The 20265-nt window shown below is 35.2% G+C and overlaps 1 protein-coding gene across 1 annotated transcript in view; it reads right to left on the minus strand.

Moving 5' to 3' along the window:
- CstF50 (cleavage stimulation factor subunit 1 Cst50) overlaps positions 1-20265 on the minus strand; it is a 78702-nt gene that overhangs the window by 26658 nt on the left and 31779 nt on the right. The window contains exons 4-5 of the mRNA XM_083114418.1: positions 6497-6702; positions 2637-2867 (exon numbers count right to left, since the gene is read on the minus strand). Coding sequence (XP_082970544.1) covers positions 2637-2867; positions 6497-6702 — 437 coding nt within the window. The remainder of the gene's footprint in view (positions 1-2636; positions 2868-6496; positions 6703-20265) is intronic.

Below are 20265 nucleotides of genomic sequence, written 5' to 3' on the forward strand. Positions count from 1 at the left end.
TGAAATTTATTTTGATTCAGTCATTGCACGAAAAGAATAAAGTTTGTCCTCCTATTAAACAAACGGGAAAACGGAAGCAATTAATGAACAAAGTCTTGGGACCACTTTCTGATAACGTCACTGTTCAATGCCTGGTCAGAATTTCTTGCCTTAGGGTTTATACTGATGGAACAAGGTGTTGCCCATTCTTATTCAATATTCAATATACTTTGATTGTAAATCAGGGGTATAGAGAACAAAGTTATTCAGGGTGTCTGCCAGTCAAGAAAGTCATGGAAGCCAAGAAAGAGTAAAGAAATCAACAAGTAGGTCAAGAAGTCAATAAAAAGGCAACAAATTATTCTTGTGGTCAAGAATTTTGCTATTGATTGGTTGATTAAGTTTATTTTACTTCACTTTTTTCTGTCCCATTGGCTAATCGCGAAGATGAAGATGAATGATGGTAAGATAAGGTAAGATGGTCATAAACATATAGGGACAACCGACACAAACCCCACATAAGATTATACTGGCTGTGAGTCCAGATGCCAAAGCCTCGCTTGTCTGCCAAACAAAGTTCAGGATGCATTAATGTGAAATAGCACATGTAATTCTCTTCTTAAATTCTGCTTCAGTTTTCATCCCTTTGGTAGGGATTTTCATTAAATAAATATTTATTTTCTTAATTACTAATTTCCAACTTTACCTAAGTGGGACCTAGAAAAGTCCAGAAAAAGTCAAGATTTCTGGATGTATTATTTTGGTAGACACCCTGTTATTGATCTAAAAACTACCCAAGATGAAACCATTTTAAATTACAGTAATTGCTGAATATTTGTTTGCCATTACAGGTCATAATTCAAATATTGAGAGAGTACTTTCATTACCATCAGCACAACAGACTCACGAGAGAATTATTTTTTCATAAAGTCTGTAAAATGTTTGGTATTGGTCTCCATAATTACAACGAGTTTGACTGTCCACTCTAACATCAATATATAGTTTGACAAAACCTGAAATTTTTATAAAAATTGTCTCGTCTGAAAAGTACCACTTAAATCAAGTAGTAAGAGGTGCATTGATTAGTATGATTGCAAGTTTTGAAATTTTGCATTTAAACATTCGTTGGGAAATATTTTTTAAAAAAACTGAAAAGTGTCATTTTTCAACTACTTCCTAACGTGTTCTATAGAAATATGTATTATTTATTGAGAATGTGTTGCGTCCTACATTTTGACTTAATGTCCTACATTTTGGGACAGCATGTCCTACATTTCCCTTATAGCGATCTGGTAACCCTAATCATATGTGAAATTATGAATATTTTTTTTGAAAAAAAAAAACTGACTGATTTGGTATGATTCTAATGAAATACTTATTATTATTATTTAATATTCTGAACTACTTTACTAATGTATTTGAAATATTATCAATAAGTTGATACTTTGTTTAAGTGTTTCGTATCTGTAGGCCTGAAATAACAGATAAAAAATTAGAAATGTTTTATGGAGAATTAGAATGATACATTCACCTTCTTAATTAATGCACGTACTCAGATGCAATAGTTTTCTTTTTTTAATTAAATATTTAGACACTTTATAAAATGATTGTCTATCATACCTTTGTACACAGAAAAACATTAACCAAATAGCGATGCTATTTATGCATACATTATAAAATCAGGGTTGCTACGATTTTTTGATTATGAAATTCCCTGACATTTCCAGATTTTCCAGTCCAAAAATGAAATGTTTCCAGACATGTTTATCATCATGATTTTTGCTTTGAACCTTGTGTTTTTCAATTAAATATATAATTTGTAATTATTATAAATATTCACTTTCACAACTTTTTTTTTTTTAGCAAATTTCATTCTACACACCCAAGAACATGTAAAAATTCCAAGAGTAAAATGTAAAATTACAATCGACATCAAATGTATTGGGTGCTACAACCACGTGCATCTAGCCTTCAGGCTAAGGTACATTATTTCACCATAAGAGATCTCCACAACATAAAAACAACAGAAAAAGTTCATAAACCATACACAATTTTTCATTTTCTGGTAGATTTATAGTGTCGTAGAAAATGCTGCTTACATTTATAAGTACACAGCATCTGGAGAAATTTTTGGTTCCATATAGGAATCCTATAGGAAATGCCAACAAGACTAAGATATATAAAATAATAGACGATAACCTCATCTTCACCAACCTTTCTGATAATTATGATCATATTGTGAATGTACTTTAGTTATCAATCAGATATCTGTACTGCAAGTTTTACTTTGATATTTGTTCTCATATCTAGTATTATAAAAGTGAAAATTTAGTACAGAAATTCGAAGGAACCATAATTTTGCACAAGACTGAGAATCATAAGAACGAAAGAAACAAGTTTCTAAACTGAATCTTTTGGGGAGTGGAATTACAAGAACCGAATCCAGAAGTGGAAGAGAACGGCTTGTTCATTTTGCAACCTTTTCTCTTGCAGACTCCAAAATGCATGTTAATTCCAGATGATCTGCAAAATTCCCTTATTTTCCCATTTTCCAGATGCATAGCAACCCTGAAAGTTATCAACAATTTTATAGATATATAATATATAATCAGATACCCATAAGAATAATGATCTCAACTTAATCATTTAGTGCTCACCGTGATAGTCTTAAATGCTTTCTTGACAGATGCTTTGCTGTAATCAAACAACTTGATTGTGAAATCTCGACTTCCAGATACCAATACAGGTTCACGAGGATGGAATTCCAAGCACGTCACTTCTTCCAAGTGGTCGTACAGTGTCCGTATGACTGGGTGGCCCTGCTGGTCTCCAGACGGCTCCATAGCATCTGGTGCAGATTTCGCAAGCATCCGGTCAACATCCAGAATCTGTAAAATTCACCATGAAATAAATACATATTTGTGCAGATGTGCTGAACTCACAGGTACCAGCGTTCTGAAAGTTACTTTTTACTACTACTGTTTAAAAAGTAACCAAGTTAGTTACTCATTTTAAAAAGTAACTAAAATACAGTCACTTGTACTTGAAAAGTAACTGTAAATTACTTTTACAGTTACTTTCTGCTGGAAATTTTCTTGAATAAATTACACACAATCACTGATTGCAATAGAATAAATATATGAAGACTTTCATGTATTTTCATTTATGTCTCTGCGCAGAATAAGAGAGAATAATCAGTGTGTGGTGGAACAGTTAACACTGCATCAGAAAAATTATGCATGGTTCCAGCAAGATAGCGCTCCTGCTCACAGTGCAAGACAAACAAAGGAGTTTTTGGAGACAGTTTCCAGATCAACTCATCTCTAAATGATTAGGGCCCCCAAGTCACCTGATGTGTGATTATTACCTGTGAGGAAAGTTAAAAACAAAAGTTCACAAGACAAATTCACGAACACTTGAAGAACAGAAATCGAACACTGATTGCAGAATAAGGAATGTCTCTGGATGGCCTTCAAAATGCGTTCACGAGGATCAAAGTGCGCTTTGATGTTGATGATCATCACTTTCAACACCTACTGCAAATATGAATGAGTAAATCTGTGCATTCTTTAGTTCGGGCCACTTTCAAATGTCACACCCTGTATTTATAGTATTACAACAAATAAATAATGATGGGACACATAGTCAAATCTGCTTGAATGACCATTTATTCTACTTTCTCTATATTTATGCACATACACTTTCTCTTATTAAACAATGACTTCTTGCTACTTCAAGTAGCATGTTGCAAATAAATCAAGCAATCCACACAGAACATTGAAAGTTCTCATGCGCAACTAGAAATAACAACTGCAAGAAAGCATGGATGTTCTAAATTTAACATGCAAAAAATCATTTCACCTTAACAATAGGAGAAAGGTGATTTAGCTTTTCCTTGCAATAATTTTCACTGCCTTTATTCTGTGAGTGAAACAACTCCTGTGTTTCTTTCTTTTTTACATATTCACTTCATTATAACGTTACATATGCTTTTTTAATTGGTGGGAACTTTTGAAAAAATATAATTTTCTTATTCTACCACAAAAATTAGAAATACACGAACAAACGCACAAAAGAAAGGAGGACACACCAATCTGCCGACACACTCATATTTTGTCATCATCTTGCACATCTTCACCTGAAGAATAATTTGTAGACAAGTTCGTAAGTGCCATATATCGAACATCTATTCCAGCATGGTTATTAGATACTCTCAACTCATCACATTCATAAATATTGTCCACTCCCTCAAATTCGACATCTGACAAATCACAGAGATAATGCGACATTACAATCTAAGACACGTTCGGGTGACATATTGGACACTGTACTGAGCCAAATGCAATAAGTGAATAGAGGTTACCAATGTATTACTTTAGATAGTTCACTGACCGATCTGAACTAACATTCAACTTGAAAATACGTCCGTTAGACGAACAACAATGAGCAAAGATGAACTAAGGTTTTACTTACACTTAGAATTCTATATTGCTAACAGATGTATCTACCTAAAAGCTGTACCCGTCAAAATTATACTTATCATACTTATAGTAGTAATCCACACGTGAGATAAAGGTTTAACTTTTTATACAAGTATGGGCATTAATATTTGTTAGAACATGGAAGCTGTGGAGTAAAATTAACATTGTCAAAATTACAACAAAAATAAGGGTCATCTGTCAAAATGACGGATCCGTCCTTCCAGTGTTATCAACCGAAGACATAGTTGGAAACAAGAGTTGCCAAATTTAACTACATTTATTTCCCCAGGTAACAAATTTTCAGGTATGTTTGCTTAAGTTTTTTAAGTCCATTTTATGCACTTAAAGGCTAATTGGGACACTTTAAAGTGAGATCCGAACCACTATGTGCTATTGAAGCAGGGATTCCTTGATTTCAAGATAGCAATGTTACCACTATGCCATGAAGAAGACAAATTTTCAAGTTAACTATTTAAGTAGTGTCATAAAGTTACTGTTGATAACATTACTGCTTTTGCAAAAAAAAAGTAACTTTCCTTTAAAAGTTGCTAGTCACAGTTAGAATTCAGGTGCATTAAAGTCAAAAATTTGCACCTTAAACAATATTTTTTTCATTGTACACTGTGTGACACAACAGCCTCTTGAGAGCTAAGTCTCTCCTGTTAGGTTCTTGCTGGGTGCTTCAAGGTCGGTGCATTACGTCCCACTGACACAGTTTCCTGCCTTTCTAGGCTTGTATTTAACACATAATTAGTGTAGACTCATCTACTTCACAAGTAATTAAAATAATGAGTTAGGTGGCCAAGTCAGCATAGCACCTGACTGCCATGCAGGAGGCCTGGGTTTGAATCTAGGGTTGGGTGATTTCATGTATGAATTTTTCCACCAATGACCTTGCATGGTGTAGCTCTGGGGTTCACCCAGCCTCTGGGGGCAAAGGCAAATGAAGGATGGTGCTGATCACATCACACCTGGCCCCATATGCCTTCACCACATGTTACAAAGTGCAGGGGAGTAGTTAATAGAATATTGAAGTGCCAAGACAATGACTGTAAATTAGAAAACATAAAATACACATTATTTTTTAGTGAACTATATTGAAGTCTAATGTAGTCCTGGTTGTAACTGAACCTTTATAATACATAGAAATTTCAGCGAATAATGCAGGCTCGACCAGGACTTGCACCTGGGTGTCTGGCATACCGGGCCTGATTTTTCGCTGTTGCTGTTTTGCCTGTGCAAAAATCAGGCGAGGCCAGGCTGGCTCAATTGTAGAGCACTGGCACAGTGTGCCAGAGACCCCGGTTCGAGTCTTAGTCCAACCTGCACTTTTTGCTGAAATTTCTACATAGTACATCTCCTGTGTGTGCCTAATCTTCATGAATGAACCTTTATAATAATTAATGTTTTGGCATGTGCCTTTTCCAAGAAATATAATGTCAGAAGAAATAATAAACAGAAACACTTAATTAAACAATTACGTTATACAGTTACAACTGAGTATTAACAATGTTTAATTATAACAACGAAAAACTTAGTTTATGTTAGTGTAACTATCAATGACACACACAATCTGCAAGTATCTAATTTCTAATTCCATTTTTCTCTTTTAAATGTTGCAATAGCATCCATTAGAAGATCTGAAGCATATTCAAAGGAGAGTTAATGTTACGTAGTAAGTGTTCCCTACCCGCGGTGATCTACCAGGTAGGACATCTGACTGCCATGCAGGAGACAGAGGTTTCGATTCCCAGATTGCGTGATCTAAGGTCAGAATTTTTCCTGCCTGTCCTGCATAGAGCGGCTCTGGGGATCACCCAGCCTCAAACCAATTGGTACTGGGGGAGGGGGTAAAGGCAGCTGGAGCATGGTGTTGATCAGATTACCTCCAAAATGGCCGAGATCGAGAATGTGTGGGGAACTTTACCGTACCTCATTTTTACTGCTATTTTTTGCCACTTGTTGCTTAATTTACTTTCCATTGTTATGATCACCATCGTCCAGTATGTCTGTAAAATGGGAGTCATGTGACTTACCTTAATGGATGCATCCACGCTGCCAGTAGCTACGAGTTGTCCATCTCCACTGAAGGCTCCTGCCCTGCAGTTGCCTTTGTGGGACGTAACATAGGCCGTCTCATACAGGGCAGGTTCAGGGGCTGTGGTCTGCACATCCGTCTCAAACTCCAGATCCAAACCTGGTCCGAGAACAGCCTCAGTCTTTGTCAATGGCTTTTGTACGTCTGTAATTACACAAAATTGATGGATCGATTAATTTGCTTTATTTTACTTTGTGCCACTTTTGGCTAATTTGAGAAGATGGGGATGAGTGATATGATGAAGTAGATGAATGGACACTCACAAACATCAATGCCCAGACCAGGATTCGAACCTGGAACCCATGGCATCGTAGCACGATGTGTTAACCACTCTGCCACGGGAGCTGGCATAATTACACAAAACTTCTGTCTTACCATTTTCATGTGAATTTTCGTATACAAAGCTAAGACATGCTGAGAAATAACAAATGTATCTGTGTATTCTTACTAACACTGCTTTTCTGCTACTTTTGTCAATGAGGATGAGTGATGATTCAAGGGACACTCACATAGGATACACATGCTAAGAGTGGGACTCAAATCCGACAAATTTGGTAGATAATTTCAAGAATTTGGCCACTGAGGTGGCAATTGTGCATCTGAATTTTGGTGAACATACAAACAGCAAAAATAAAAAAATCAGAGATTTATATAAAGGTGGAAATGAGTTTAGAAAGGGGTGGCAACCTAAAGTAAACTTGATAAAAGATAAAGACGGTGATTTTCTAGCTGACCCAAGCGATATTCTAAATAGATGGAAGAACTACTTTAATGACCTTTTAAATGTCCATGTAGGAGATAAATCAGAAGTAAATGAAGTACACACAGCAGAACCTTTAGTTCCAGAACCTAACTTGACTGAAGTTAAAGATGCTATTAAAAGGCTAAAGAATAACAAAGCACCTGGCATTGATTTAATACCAGCTGAGTTAATTAAATATGGTGGAAATTCATTAATATGTCAAATTCATAAATTAATTTGTTTAATATGGAATAAAGAAGAAATCCCTCAACAGTGGAAAGAATCCATAATTGTTCCTGTGTTTAAAAAAGGTAATAAAATGAACTGCAATAATTACCGTGGAATTTCTCTACTCTCAACAACATATAAAATATTATCTAACATTCTTTTAACAAGACTAACCCCATATGCTAATGAAATTATAGGTGATTATCAATGTGGATTTAAACGTAACAGATCAACTACAGATCAAATTTTTCACATCAGACAGACACTTGAAAAAAAGTGGGAATATAATCAAAATGTCCATCAGCTATTCTATGATTTCAAAAAAGCATATGTATCGGTCAAAAGAGATAAATTATATAATATATTAGTAGAGTTTGGAATTCCTAAGAAGCTTGTTAGTATGATAAAAATATGCACCAGTGAAACAGAAAGTAAAATTCGTGTGGGTATTAATATGTCTGACAAATTTACAATTCATGATGGGTTAAAACAAGGAGATGCATTATCTCCATTGCTCTTTAATTTTGCCTTAGAATATGCTGTTAGGAAGGTAAAATAAACTAAAGAACGACTAAAATTAAATGGTGTGACTCAGTTGTTAGCATATGCAGATGATGTAGACTTACTGTGGGATGATGTGAATACAATTAAGAATAATGCTAAAATATTTTTCAAAACTGCTAAAGAGATAGGTTTGGAAGTTAACAAAGAGAAAACTAAATATATGCTTACAGGCCGAAACCAAATGTTAGGTAATAATCAAAATCTAATTATTGATAACAACTCGTTTGAACCAGTTTCCAAATTCAAATACTTAGGAGTAATATTAACAAATGAAAATTATATTAAAGAGGAAATAAAAAGTAGGTTTAATTCAGGAAATGCATGTTACTTCTCTCTTCATAAACTTTTGTCTTCTCGTTTAATATCTAAGAAACTAAAAGTTAAAATATACAAAACCGTAATTTTGCCTGTAGTATTATATGGATAATAGTTTTTCTTGTATGTACGCATTGCTTGCATGATAGAATTATTTTCCTGTAGTTTACGGTTATTACAAGCATAAGAAAACAGTTTTTTCTTTGTGACGTTTCAGGAGAACACACGCTCCTTTCATCAGACATTTATTTTCATTTTGACTAAAGATACAGTTATAACAATGGTTAGTAATTTTTAAACAAAAATAATCTGTTATATAATGGATGTTGTCAATGTTACATTGTTGTAATATAGCAACTTAACTGTGAAAAAAGCAGTCTATTTTTTTTTTTTTAAATTATGAATCCCAAATATCATCAGGTAATTCAAATTCATCATTGTTTTCACAAAGTCTCTTGATGTTTTCTGTTACATTAAATTTTAAAGATGGTGGCTTACTCCATTTGTGAAAAAGAAAACTCCACACTGGATCTATGTTACCATTTTCATTATTTAATTTATTCCAGTGTTCTTCTGCAATGAACGAGGCTTCCCAGACATTCAACTCTGTGTTTCCCGTTAATCTTTTTAAAACCCTTCTCTTTTTAATCAAATGCTTCTCTTCGATGATATGAGTTGACAAACCTGTTCTTGGGTTTAGATTTATAATGTCCAAATCATGTTCGTGCCATCTTATTGCCATTTTCCTTGCTGTTTGTCCCACATAATCTTTTGAACATGAACAACTTATATTATATATTCCTGTGGTTTCCACATCTGGTAGCGAGTTTCTCATTTTGAATTCATTAAATGTACATTCCAAACTTCTTGGTGATTTAAAAACAATTTTGAAATTAAAACTTCTAAAAATTTTTGCAATTTTATGTGAGAATCCCTTGTGGAATGGAATGCACACAAATTTCTTTTCAACAGATTTTTCATCTTTGTCTGTATTTCTCTTTTCCTTTAGTTTTCTTGCAACTTGTTTTTTGATTTGGTTTATTCTGTTAGTGTGAAAGCCATTTTCTTTTGCTATATTAAAAAGCCTTTCTTCTTCATTTTTGATATCCTCATTATTAGAACATAGTCTTTGTGCTCTCAGGAAAAAATTTAAAAATATGTTATCCATTGTTATACGCGAATGTTCTGATTTGGCATGGATGTATTTTTCCCCCGCTAATTTTTTTCTATGGACTGATGTTTGAATTGTTGAGTCAGTTGTCTTAATTTGCAGATCAAGGAAAGAAATTACATTGTTATTCATGGGTTCGCAAGTGAATTTTATGCGACGATGTGATTCATTTAACGATTTAAATACGTCCATGATGGTGTTCTCATTTTTAGCAATAATTAGCACATCATCTACATATCTGATGTAGAGTTTGATATCCGCACCTATCGCATTAACAATTGGAGATTCTATGTAATGAAGGAAAATGCTGGAGATGATTCCGGATACTGGGTTTCCCATTGATAGACCATTATTTTGCTGATAGATTTTGCCATCAAATATAAAGTAATTGTAATTTGCACATACAGTAAACCATCGAACCATTTCCCATGATTCTACTGGGTTAACCTTCATCTCAATAAGCCATCTGTGTAATGCATCAGTGGCACCTTCTATTGGGACACTAGGATATAAATTTTCTACATCAAAACTTGCAATACGATACTCACTATTCCAAACAATATTTTTTAGTTTCTGTTTCACTTCATATGCATTTTTAACACTGAATGGTGTTTGTTGTTTAATTATAGCAAGTCTTTCAACTAAATATTTGGATAGTTTGTATGCAGGATGTGTGAAAGTTGCAATGATGGGTCGTATTGGAGTTCCAGGTTTGTGAGTTTTTGGTAGTCCAAAGGCAATCGGCAGGGTTGAATTTTTGACAATGAGTTTTTTCTTCATTTCTCTTGGTATCGTGATACTGCTTTCAATTACTTTCTTTACCTCATTTATTATTTTAGTTATAGGGTTTCGAGAGGTTTCTGTGAAATTGTTTAATTTGAAACATTCTTCCATTTTTTCTTTATAGTCCTTAATTCGGATAAGGACAGGTTTATTTTCCTTGTCCGATTTTATTAAGAAAATGTCGTTTTCTTTCAACCAGATCTTGAAACCATGAACTTTTTTCCCCAACCTTATATGCTCTTTCTCCCGTTCTGTGTATTTTGGACCTCTGTTAGTTCTTCTGTTGTATTCAAAACTTAAACGTTCATCAAGAGCATCATGTGTGAGACTTCGTAATTTTCTTTTTTCCTCCTCATCATCTAAGAAATTCAGTGCTTTCTCTATTGAAATCACGAAATCTTCCTTGTGTATATAAGCACTACCAACTGAAAATTTCATTCCGAATTGAAAAATTTCTATATACTCATCAGGTACCTCAATATCCGTAAGATTTATAAATAATCTGTTGTCAATGTTCTTAGTTTCTATTTTACCAGTGACATTAACTGCTTCCCTTCTTTCATTGTTGTTGTATATAACTTGTTCTTCTTGAATTAGCTGGTAGAATTTCCTATCAAGTCTCCTTTCTGAAAGCTTGCTGTAGTGTTCTACAACTTGTTCTGTAGCTCTGTTTACTTTATCCCATATGAGTGGGTGCAAAGAATTTGACAATGTTATGTGGAGATCATATGTCTTTCGAGAAAGGCTGTCCAATTCTGAGTACGAGTCCCTGATTAGGCGTCCTATCATTAACATTTGTAGCTTTCCTTTAAAATCACTGGTGTAGGTATTACGAGTTCGAACTTTCCACTTCAAAAAATTTGGCACTATATTGTTTAACTTGCATCTTCTCAAAAATCTGATTCTCTGAAGTGTCGTTTGAATCTTGATTTGATATTTCAGGAATGTACGTACCTCTTTCCCCGTAATAGATGAATAATAGTTTTTCTTGTATGTACGCATTGCTTGCATGATAGAATTATTTTCCTGTAGTTTACGGTTATTACAAGCATAAGAAAACAGTTTCTTTGGTAGTGCTTATATACACAAGGAAGATTTCGTGATTTCAATAGAGAAAGCACTGAATTTCTTAGATGATGAGGAGGAAAAAAGAAAATTACGAAGTCTCACACATGATGCTCTTGATGAACGTTTAAGTTTTGAATACAACAGAAGAACTAACAGAGGTCCAAAATACACAGAACGGGAGAAAGAGCATATAAGGTTGGGGAAAAAAGTTCATGGTTTCAAGATCTGGTTGAAAGAAAACGACATTTTCTTAATAAAATCGGACAAGGAAAATAAACCTGTCCTTATCCGAATTAAGGACTATAAAGAAAAAATGGAAGAATGTTTCAAATTAAACAATTTCACAGAAACCTCTCGAAACCCTATAACTAAAATAATAAATGAGGTAAAGAAAGTAATTGAAAGCAGTATCACGATACCAAGAGAAATGAAGAAAAAACTCATTGTCAAAAATTCAACCCTGCCGATTGCCTTTGGACTACCAAAAACTCACAAACCTGGAACTCCAATACGACCCATCATTGCAACTTTCACACATCCTGCATACAAACTATCCAAATATTTAGTTGAAAGACTTGCTATAATTAAACAACAAACACCATTCAGTGTTAAAAATGCATATGAAGTGAAACAGAAACTAAAAAATATTGTTTGGAATAGTGAGTATCGTATTGCAAGTTTTGATGTAGAAAATTTATATCCTAGTGTCCCAATAGAAGGTGCCACAGATGCATTACACAGATGGCTTATTGAGATGAAGGTTAACCCAGTAGAATCATGGGAAATGGTTCGATGGTTTACTGTATGTGCAAATTACAATTACTTTATATTTGATGGCAAAATCTATCAGCAAAATAATGGTCTATCAATGGGAAACCCAGTATCCGGAATCATCTCCAGCATTTTCCTTCATTACATAGAATCTCCAATTGTTAATGCGATAGGTGCGGATATCAAACTCTACATCAGATATGTAGATGATGTGCTAATTATTGCTAAAAATGAGAACACCATCATGGACGTATTTAAATCGTTAAATGAATCACATCGTCGCATAAAATTCACTTGCGAACCCATGAATAACAATGTAATTTCTTTCCTTGATCTGCAAATTAAGACAACTGACTCAACAATTCAAACATCAGTCCATAGAAAAAAATTAGCGGGGGAAAAATACATCCATGCCAAATCAGAACATTCGCGTATAACAATGGATAACATATTTTTAAATTTTTTCCTGAGAGCACAAAGACTATGTTCTAATAATGAGGATATCAAAAATGAAGAAGAAAGGCTTTTTAATATAGCAAAAGAAAATGGCTTTCACACTAACAGAATAAACCAAATCAAAAAACAAGTTGCAAGAAAACTAAAGGAAAAGAGAAATACAGACAAAGATGAAAAATCTGTTGAAAAGAAATTTGTGTGCATTCCATTCCACAAGGGATTCTCACATAAAATTGCAAAAATTTTTAGAAGTTTTAATTTCAAAATTGTTTTTAAATCACCAAGAAGTTTGGAATGTACATTTAATGAATTCAAAATGAGAAACTCGCTACCAGATGTGGAAACCACAGGAATATATAATATAAGTTGTTCATGTTCAAAAGATTATGTGGGACAAACAGCAAGGAAAATGGCAATAAGATGGCACGAACATGATTTGGACATTATAAATCTAAACCCAAGAACAGGTTTGTCAACTCATATCATCGAAGAGAAGCATTTGATTAAAAAGAGAAGGGTTTTAAAAAGATTAACGGGAAACACAGAGTTGAATGTCTGGGAAGCCTCGTTCATTGCAGAAGAACACTGGAATAAATTAAATAATGAAAATGGTAACATAGATCCAGTGTGGAGTTTTCTTTTTCACAAATGGAGTAAGCCACCATCTTTAAAATTTAATGTAACAGAAAACATCAAGAGACTTTGTGAAAACAATGATAAAATTTGTATTACCTGATGATATTTGGGATTCATAATTTAAAAAAAAATAGACTGCTTTTTTCACAGTTAAGTTGCTATATTACAACAATGTAACATTGACAACATCCATTATATAACAGATTCTTTTTGTTTAAAAATTACTAACCATTGTTATAACTGTATCTTTAGTCAAAATGAAAATAAATGTCTGATGAAAGGAGCGTGTGTTCTCCTGAAACGTCACAAAGAAAAAACTGTTTTCTTATGCTTGTAATAACCGTAAACTACAGGAAAATAAGTATTATATGGATGTGAAACTTGGTCCCTTACATTGAAAGAGGAACATAAATTGAGAGTATTTGAAAATAAGATCCTTAGAAAAATCTTTGGACCTAAAAGGGATGAGGAGACAGGTGAGTGGAGAAGGTTACATAATTTAGAACTACATAATTTGTATTCATGTCCAGATATTATTAGAATAATAAAATCAAGAAGACTTAGGTGGGCAGGCCATGTGGCACGAATGGGAGAGGAAAGAGGAGTTTACAGGATTCTTGTTGGGAAACCTGATGGTAAGAGACCTGTAGGAAGGCCAAGACGAAGATGGAGGGACAACGTTGAGATGGACCTAAGGGAAATCGGTAGGGATGGAAAAGAGTATATAGAACTTGCTCAAGATAGGGAAAGATGGAAGGCCTGTGTTGCTGCAGCCATGAACCTTCGGGTTTAAGAAGGCTAGGGAGTTAGTTAGTTAGTTAGTTATAAAAACCATGGAATTTCCCATCTTGGGAACACTGGTACATGCATATTACGAGGGTCGTTCAAGGAAAAAGTTTCCCTATGTTGCAAAAAATGTATTTCTTAAATTACAGACAAAAATCAAGTTGCACCAAGTTGCATGGTCCTTTCTAACTTTTCAACAATTTCCAAGGTGGTACAAGCATTTGTCCCATCGTTGCACAAGATTTTGAAAGCAATTTGCAAAAAAATCAGGGTGTAGGGAACGAAGAACACTTTTCACGGCTGTCTGAACCTCCAAATCAGTGTGAAAACATTAACCCTGCAGCTGGGACTTTAGTGCAGGAAACAAGTGAAAGTCACTCAGGGCCAAGTCAGGGCTGTAGGGAGGTTGTGGTAACCTTTCCCATTTCATTTCTCGAAGTTTATCCTGTGTTGGTGCTGCCAAAATGGGGACGAGCATTGTCATCCAAAAGAATGACACCAGCAGAAAGGAGTCCAGGACATTTGCGGCGAATTACTTTCTTCAGTGTTTGACAGTTGGCCAAAACCAGTGCATTCACTTTGTCAAACAAAGGTGCATCACTGACTACAGACGGGCCACCGGGCCGATCTTCATCAAATATGCTTGTTCGTCCTTCAGAAAACGATTTGCACCACCTTCGCACCATTTGCACTGACATTACAGTCTCCATAAACAACAACCAGCTTTCTGTGGATGTCGATAGGAGCAAGACCATTTGCCCACTCATACCGGATCACAGAACGAATATCTTCTGTACTCCACTCCGGCAAAACACGTTGTTCCGCCTTGACTCGCTACTCCTTATGGCCAGGGCACGTTTCTCACTGCATGACTCACGCTAATCACGTGCCGTGCATGCACGCTAGCCCGCACGAACATTGCATTGTGTGTAAATGTAGAGGAAAGATGAAAGAACACATTGCTAGTTTCATTTCATTTATCGGGCTCGTACTTTCTCCAAAAAAAGGGATTTTTTTCCCTTGAACTACCCTCGTACTTAGAATAACATGTCTACTAATAGTCCTCATGACTCTGACATCTCAAACGGTAACAGTCAGGGTATTTACCAAAATAACAATTCTAGACTTTTTCTTCAAATTTCTTTCTTTTTCTTGACTTTATTATTATTATTATTTTTTGCTTTTCTTAACATTTATCACCCCCAGCTTAGGTAGTTAGAAATTAAAAAATATATTTAACAATTGATGCTTCAGAATTCATTCTAGATGGGAAATGGCCACATTACTGTTGTAATGATAGAATCACTACAAGATCCTTTCTTATTATTAGTTTTTATGTATGTTCAATGCAGTGGCATATGCTGGTTCTAACGAGTGGGTAATCTCCGACCTTTTGATCCTCAAACTTCAAAAGTTTCCGTGCAAGCTCCATATTGGATTTAGGAATATTGTGTCGGAATGTTTGTCTTATTGCTACGATCACAATGAATTAATTCTCATTATTGCAGTTTACTATACGTGTAGAATTTCAAATAATAAAACAAGACAGTATTATAAAGCTATAAAAAAACAGCCTGTGAAATATAAAATGAAAGACGTGCACTAGTGAAATAAAAACCCGCAATATTAATTTAAGTGCAAAATTCAACTTACTCCAGGACCCGATTACTTGTGCCGTACCACATCCAAAGCACACTGTTTGTCCAGTTCACGTCAATACGTGTCTGTGCGAAAGATTGCAGCGTAACAAAGGAAGTTATGTGACTTTTGGATTTTTCATGTTTGGCACAAGTGTTGCAAAGATTACAGTATCAGCCACGCGTCCATATTTTTTTTTCAGCCCCAAAAAGTAAGCACGGCCAACAAAAATGCAAAGCTTATTAACACTTATACTTCCTGTCAACCATGGTGTTTTGTCATAATTTGCTTGCGAAAATGCCTCACATATTCCCGATGTTTGTCTTTGTGTGTAGAAATAAGTTCAAGCGATGACAATGGCCTACCTGTATTAACAATTTGCAACATCTCCTGAAGAGATCTTGTTCCAAAAGGTTTCACCAGCAAATCTTGTATCACATCCATACTCTTTAACACAGCACTATCACGACAAACACTAACACCTAAATAAATAATAAGCACGAAGCCAACGACTACATGCATTCAGTTTCACACGCCAAACTTCTGTTGTTGTGTTCCTGGCTCAGAATGAAATTCCCTATGAATGATAAAAAAAAAATCCCTTTCCGAGCTCGAAATAACAGGTTTTTAAAAGTTCGAATCATTGCAGGTCAGAGCCAGAATTTTATTTCGGGATGGGGATCATCCCTTATTAGCAGCCGCCACATAAAGTTGAAACAGTGGGGTTAGAAGTCCTGAAGATGAATCTCAGATTATTACAACGTATTATGCAAAGTGTTAAATCCTGCTAATGAAGTAAAATTAATTACCACTATACACTTTTTAAATTAGATATTTGTAGGATTTCGGAGAGGGGGGTTTCAGCCCCCCGAGTCCTCCACCTGGTTACGTGCCTGATGTGTTTTTTTCGTTTTATGTTTAATTTGTTCATCTTCATCACTATTAATCTAAACAGGCGGAATATAGCAACTTAAATTAACTAATATATATATATATATATATATATATATATATATATAATTTATTTTTGATATCTTTCCTTTAAAAAATATTCAGTTCCGTGAAAGAAGTATTCTCGCGGCTTTTGAAGATTAGAGAGGACAAACAATCACTATTTTTGTAAATACAAGGATGGGGGGAGTCAGCAAATAGATGATTTAATTGCTTAAGCTTTGAATTTTAATTCAGTTTGCTTCATCTTCATTATTTAAGCTTTTCCCTTTTGATAAATTTATGTTCAAGTAACAGAAATCAGCAACACAGAAGCAAATGTAAAGTGAAAATTAGCGTAGAATTGGTTTGCCCATGTTATTCAGTTTTCCTGTTCTTCGCACTCTACCGGGTATGTTTTCCCTAGTTCAGCGGAGGGAACGGGAAAAAGGCTCTGAAGGTTGAGAGTGCGGCCGGTGGACTCTCACAAGAAGGAGCTTACCCTGGGCACGGAATCACCGCTCCTGAGAAGCAGTGTTTCCTCCCCCTCTTTCCTTTCTCCTTCCTCCTCGCCAAGGGTTGTAAGGAAAGCGGGAGGAATGACTTCAGGGTGAGATTCCCTGAAGTCATTCCACCGGCTGGAGAAAGGTTCCCTGACATTCGGCGGCAAAGGATTGGAAGTATTCGCACGCTGGAAGCAAGGAAATGTATGCATCGAAATTGGTTTGGAAGAATATTTCGAAGAAATGTGTATATATATATATATTTTTTTTTTTTAAAAAAAAAGAAATACAGCCGGGTCATCTGCGATTACCTAGATGACCCAGAGTATACGCCACTGGTTCAATGTTATTTTTTTTAGTGACAAACATTCTTCTTTTTTCATGCAGAGCTGACCTACATGGTTGTGAAAGCCAGCTAGCAAAAGGCTGTTAGTTTTAAAAATCTTGTCCTTTCAACCTGAAGGGTGTTTGAAAAAGTTCCGTTTACTGGTTTTTTCGAATCGTCTATATAAGGGAACTGATTGAGTAACGGTTTTTGGCATTCTTATGTTTTTTTGGGCTACAGGGGAGACCTTTGGAAGGTTCTTTGGTGCCGGTAGAGTGGCTGGGCTAGTCAAATGGCTAGCGGACACAGATCAACCATTTTCTTTCAACGAATTGCATAGATAAGTCCACGCATTTTCTCTTGATTCGTTTGGTGACAAACGAAAGCTTAGTTTCGGTGGACATTTGTTATTATTAGTAGAGAAAAACGTTGTATCCGAGGGAATTAAGGGACACGTTTTAATTTCAAGTATAGCGCATAATTAGTTGTTGTAATCTCAACCACGTTTAGTCTATTTCTTAGAGGCCATTTTAATTATAAACAAGAAAGGGAGGGAATTAGAGAAACATGTCATGTATACTAGTGACAAGCTAGATACACATATTTTTAACTAGTACTGCTGGTCTAGGCCTGCGAACGAACCTCTCATATATATATTACAGTGTTTCAATTAAAGAGGATCATGTCATTTTTTTATTTCATATGTAATTCTTTGTACATATTGAAGCAACGAAATAAATAGTCTTTTTGTATATTTTTAAACAGAACGTCTGATCTATCATTCAAGAAAAAACAGAGTTTTCCCCTATCCATGGTAATGAATATGGTAGTTATTCTGTCTTTATATTCGATTGAGCCGTTTTTGTTAGTTATTGAAGTGTTATGCTAATTAGTTTGCCTAGGGAAATAACGAAGACAAGTAACAGGTCGAGCCAAGGCAGGTTACTCTCCCTAGAAAAGAAATAGAGCATAATACTTTATTTCATATTTTTACATAACTTCATGCACACAAGAATGTAATTCGTAAGGAACAAAATGAACAAATCTTAACCACAACTCAATATATTTTTAGATTTCCAAATATTCAATTTTATCAAATCCCAGTACAGGTACATATATAACTATGTAAATTCACTATACAGTAAAAAATAGCAAATATTCTTGACCATAAGCAAAATTTCTTGAATATCTTGACCTACCTGTTGATTTCTAGACTCTTTCTTCACTGGTAGATACCCCTGCACATCAGCACATGAAATGTTGGATTTCGGGATGACGGAAGTTGGATACTCCCAAACACCACCAGATGGTGCCAGTGTATCGGAAAGTGATGTTTATTCCTGCACGTGAGCAAGGAATCAGTTGAGTGCTAGTGTACCGTGTGATTATATAAGCCCAACATGGATGTAAGTTAAATATGCCTACTTTTTCTTTAAGATTTTACCACAACACAGCAGAGGCAGCCAGGATCATCAACAGAGTATTCTCTTCTACCTTCCTATCTGAGGGATGAGCTAAGCAGATAGGAAGGGAGAAGAGGGATACAAGTGGGAAAATAGAAGGAGGCCAAGGAAATAGAGAAGAAAGGTGAAGAAGACACAATGAACTGGAATGGGGACTGAAGTTAAACAAAGAATGGAAGAAGGTGTTAGAGTGAAAAGGACAAGAGAGAAAGAGGAGAGAAGAAGGAAGAAGAATGAAGGAAAAAGAGCATGAGAAAGAGAGTCCAACCACATTCTAGATGGAAGTAAATATGTTTAGCCTTTTAGGTGAAAGTACAGTTGACAATGGAAAGCCACCTGCTAGAATGTTCCAGAACAACTTTCTAATAGTCTGGAGGGGAGTAATGTGTATATATATCATCCTGTTTTTGTACCTTGTTACTTTTGTACTTGGTGCAGAGTCTGAAGAAGACCTTGCTAGAAGGTTGAAACGTTACGTTTAGTTTATGTTTTATAATATAATATATTACTGCCTTGGTCAGCATATTTAGTTTTTCACTTGGCAATGGTTGAAAAAAATCCCATCCAATGATCTGACCCTTGAAAGTGAAATTCATGGGCAGTAAGGGACATGACAAGGGCAATGCGTGTACATTATTCTACAGTTTCACAGCACTTGCAAGAACTTGGAAAAGTCAAGAAGCTGGATAAGTTAGTTCTCCATGAGCTCACTGAACAACACATGACGCGTCTCCTGGAAATGTCTCTTTCTGTGCTCTCCCGGAACTGAAATGTTCCATTGTGCACAGAATAGTGGCATATGACAAAATATGGACATTAAACGATAATGCTGCCAGACAACACAAACCAAAACTACTGCCAGCAGACGACACAAGCTATGAAACATGCACCAGTGACTCCAAATGGGAGAAAATAAAACTACTGCTGCCCAAAAACAAAGAAGTGGTGTACTACCATCTCTGTTCCAGACACCGTATTCTCAGTTAATGGAGGTAGTGGTCCTTCAAAATTAATCAGAGAAAGCAACATAGAAACACTAAACTTTAAGTTTGGAACATTAAAACAGCATTTACCACCTCAATCATGAATAACTCTAGCAATTCTTAAGTTTATTTTTTAACATTGTCACGTACCACTATCTTCTGCATTTGACAAATAGATGAATTTTGATGATACAAAGGAACACTTTTGCCCAAGCTGGGATTTGAATCCCGAACTTTCAGTAATGAGACCATCTACCACTGATACGGTTTGCTTGCATGAACATTTCTTGCATACTGATTTAGATGTAACAAGCTATGTCAATATTTTATACACAAGCTTAAATG

This window comes from Lepisma saccharinum, chromosome 29 (assembly GCF_977018435.1).
Source record: "Lepisma saccharinum chromosome 29, izLepSacc3.1, whole genome shotgun sequence".
Classification (NCBI taxonomy): Eukaryota; Metazoa; Arthropoda; class Insecta; order Zygentoma; family Lepismatidae; genus Lepisma; species Lepisma saccharinum.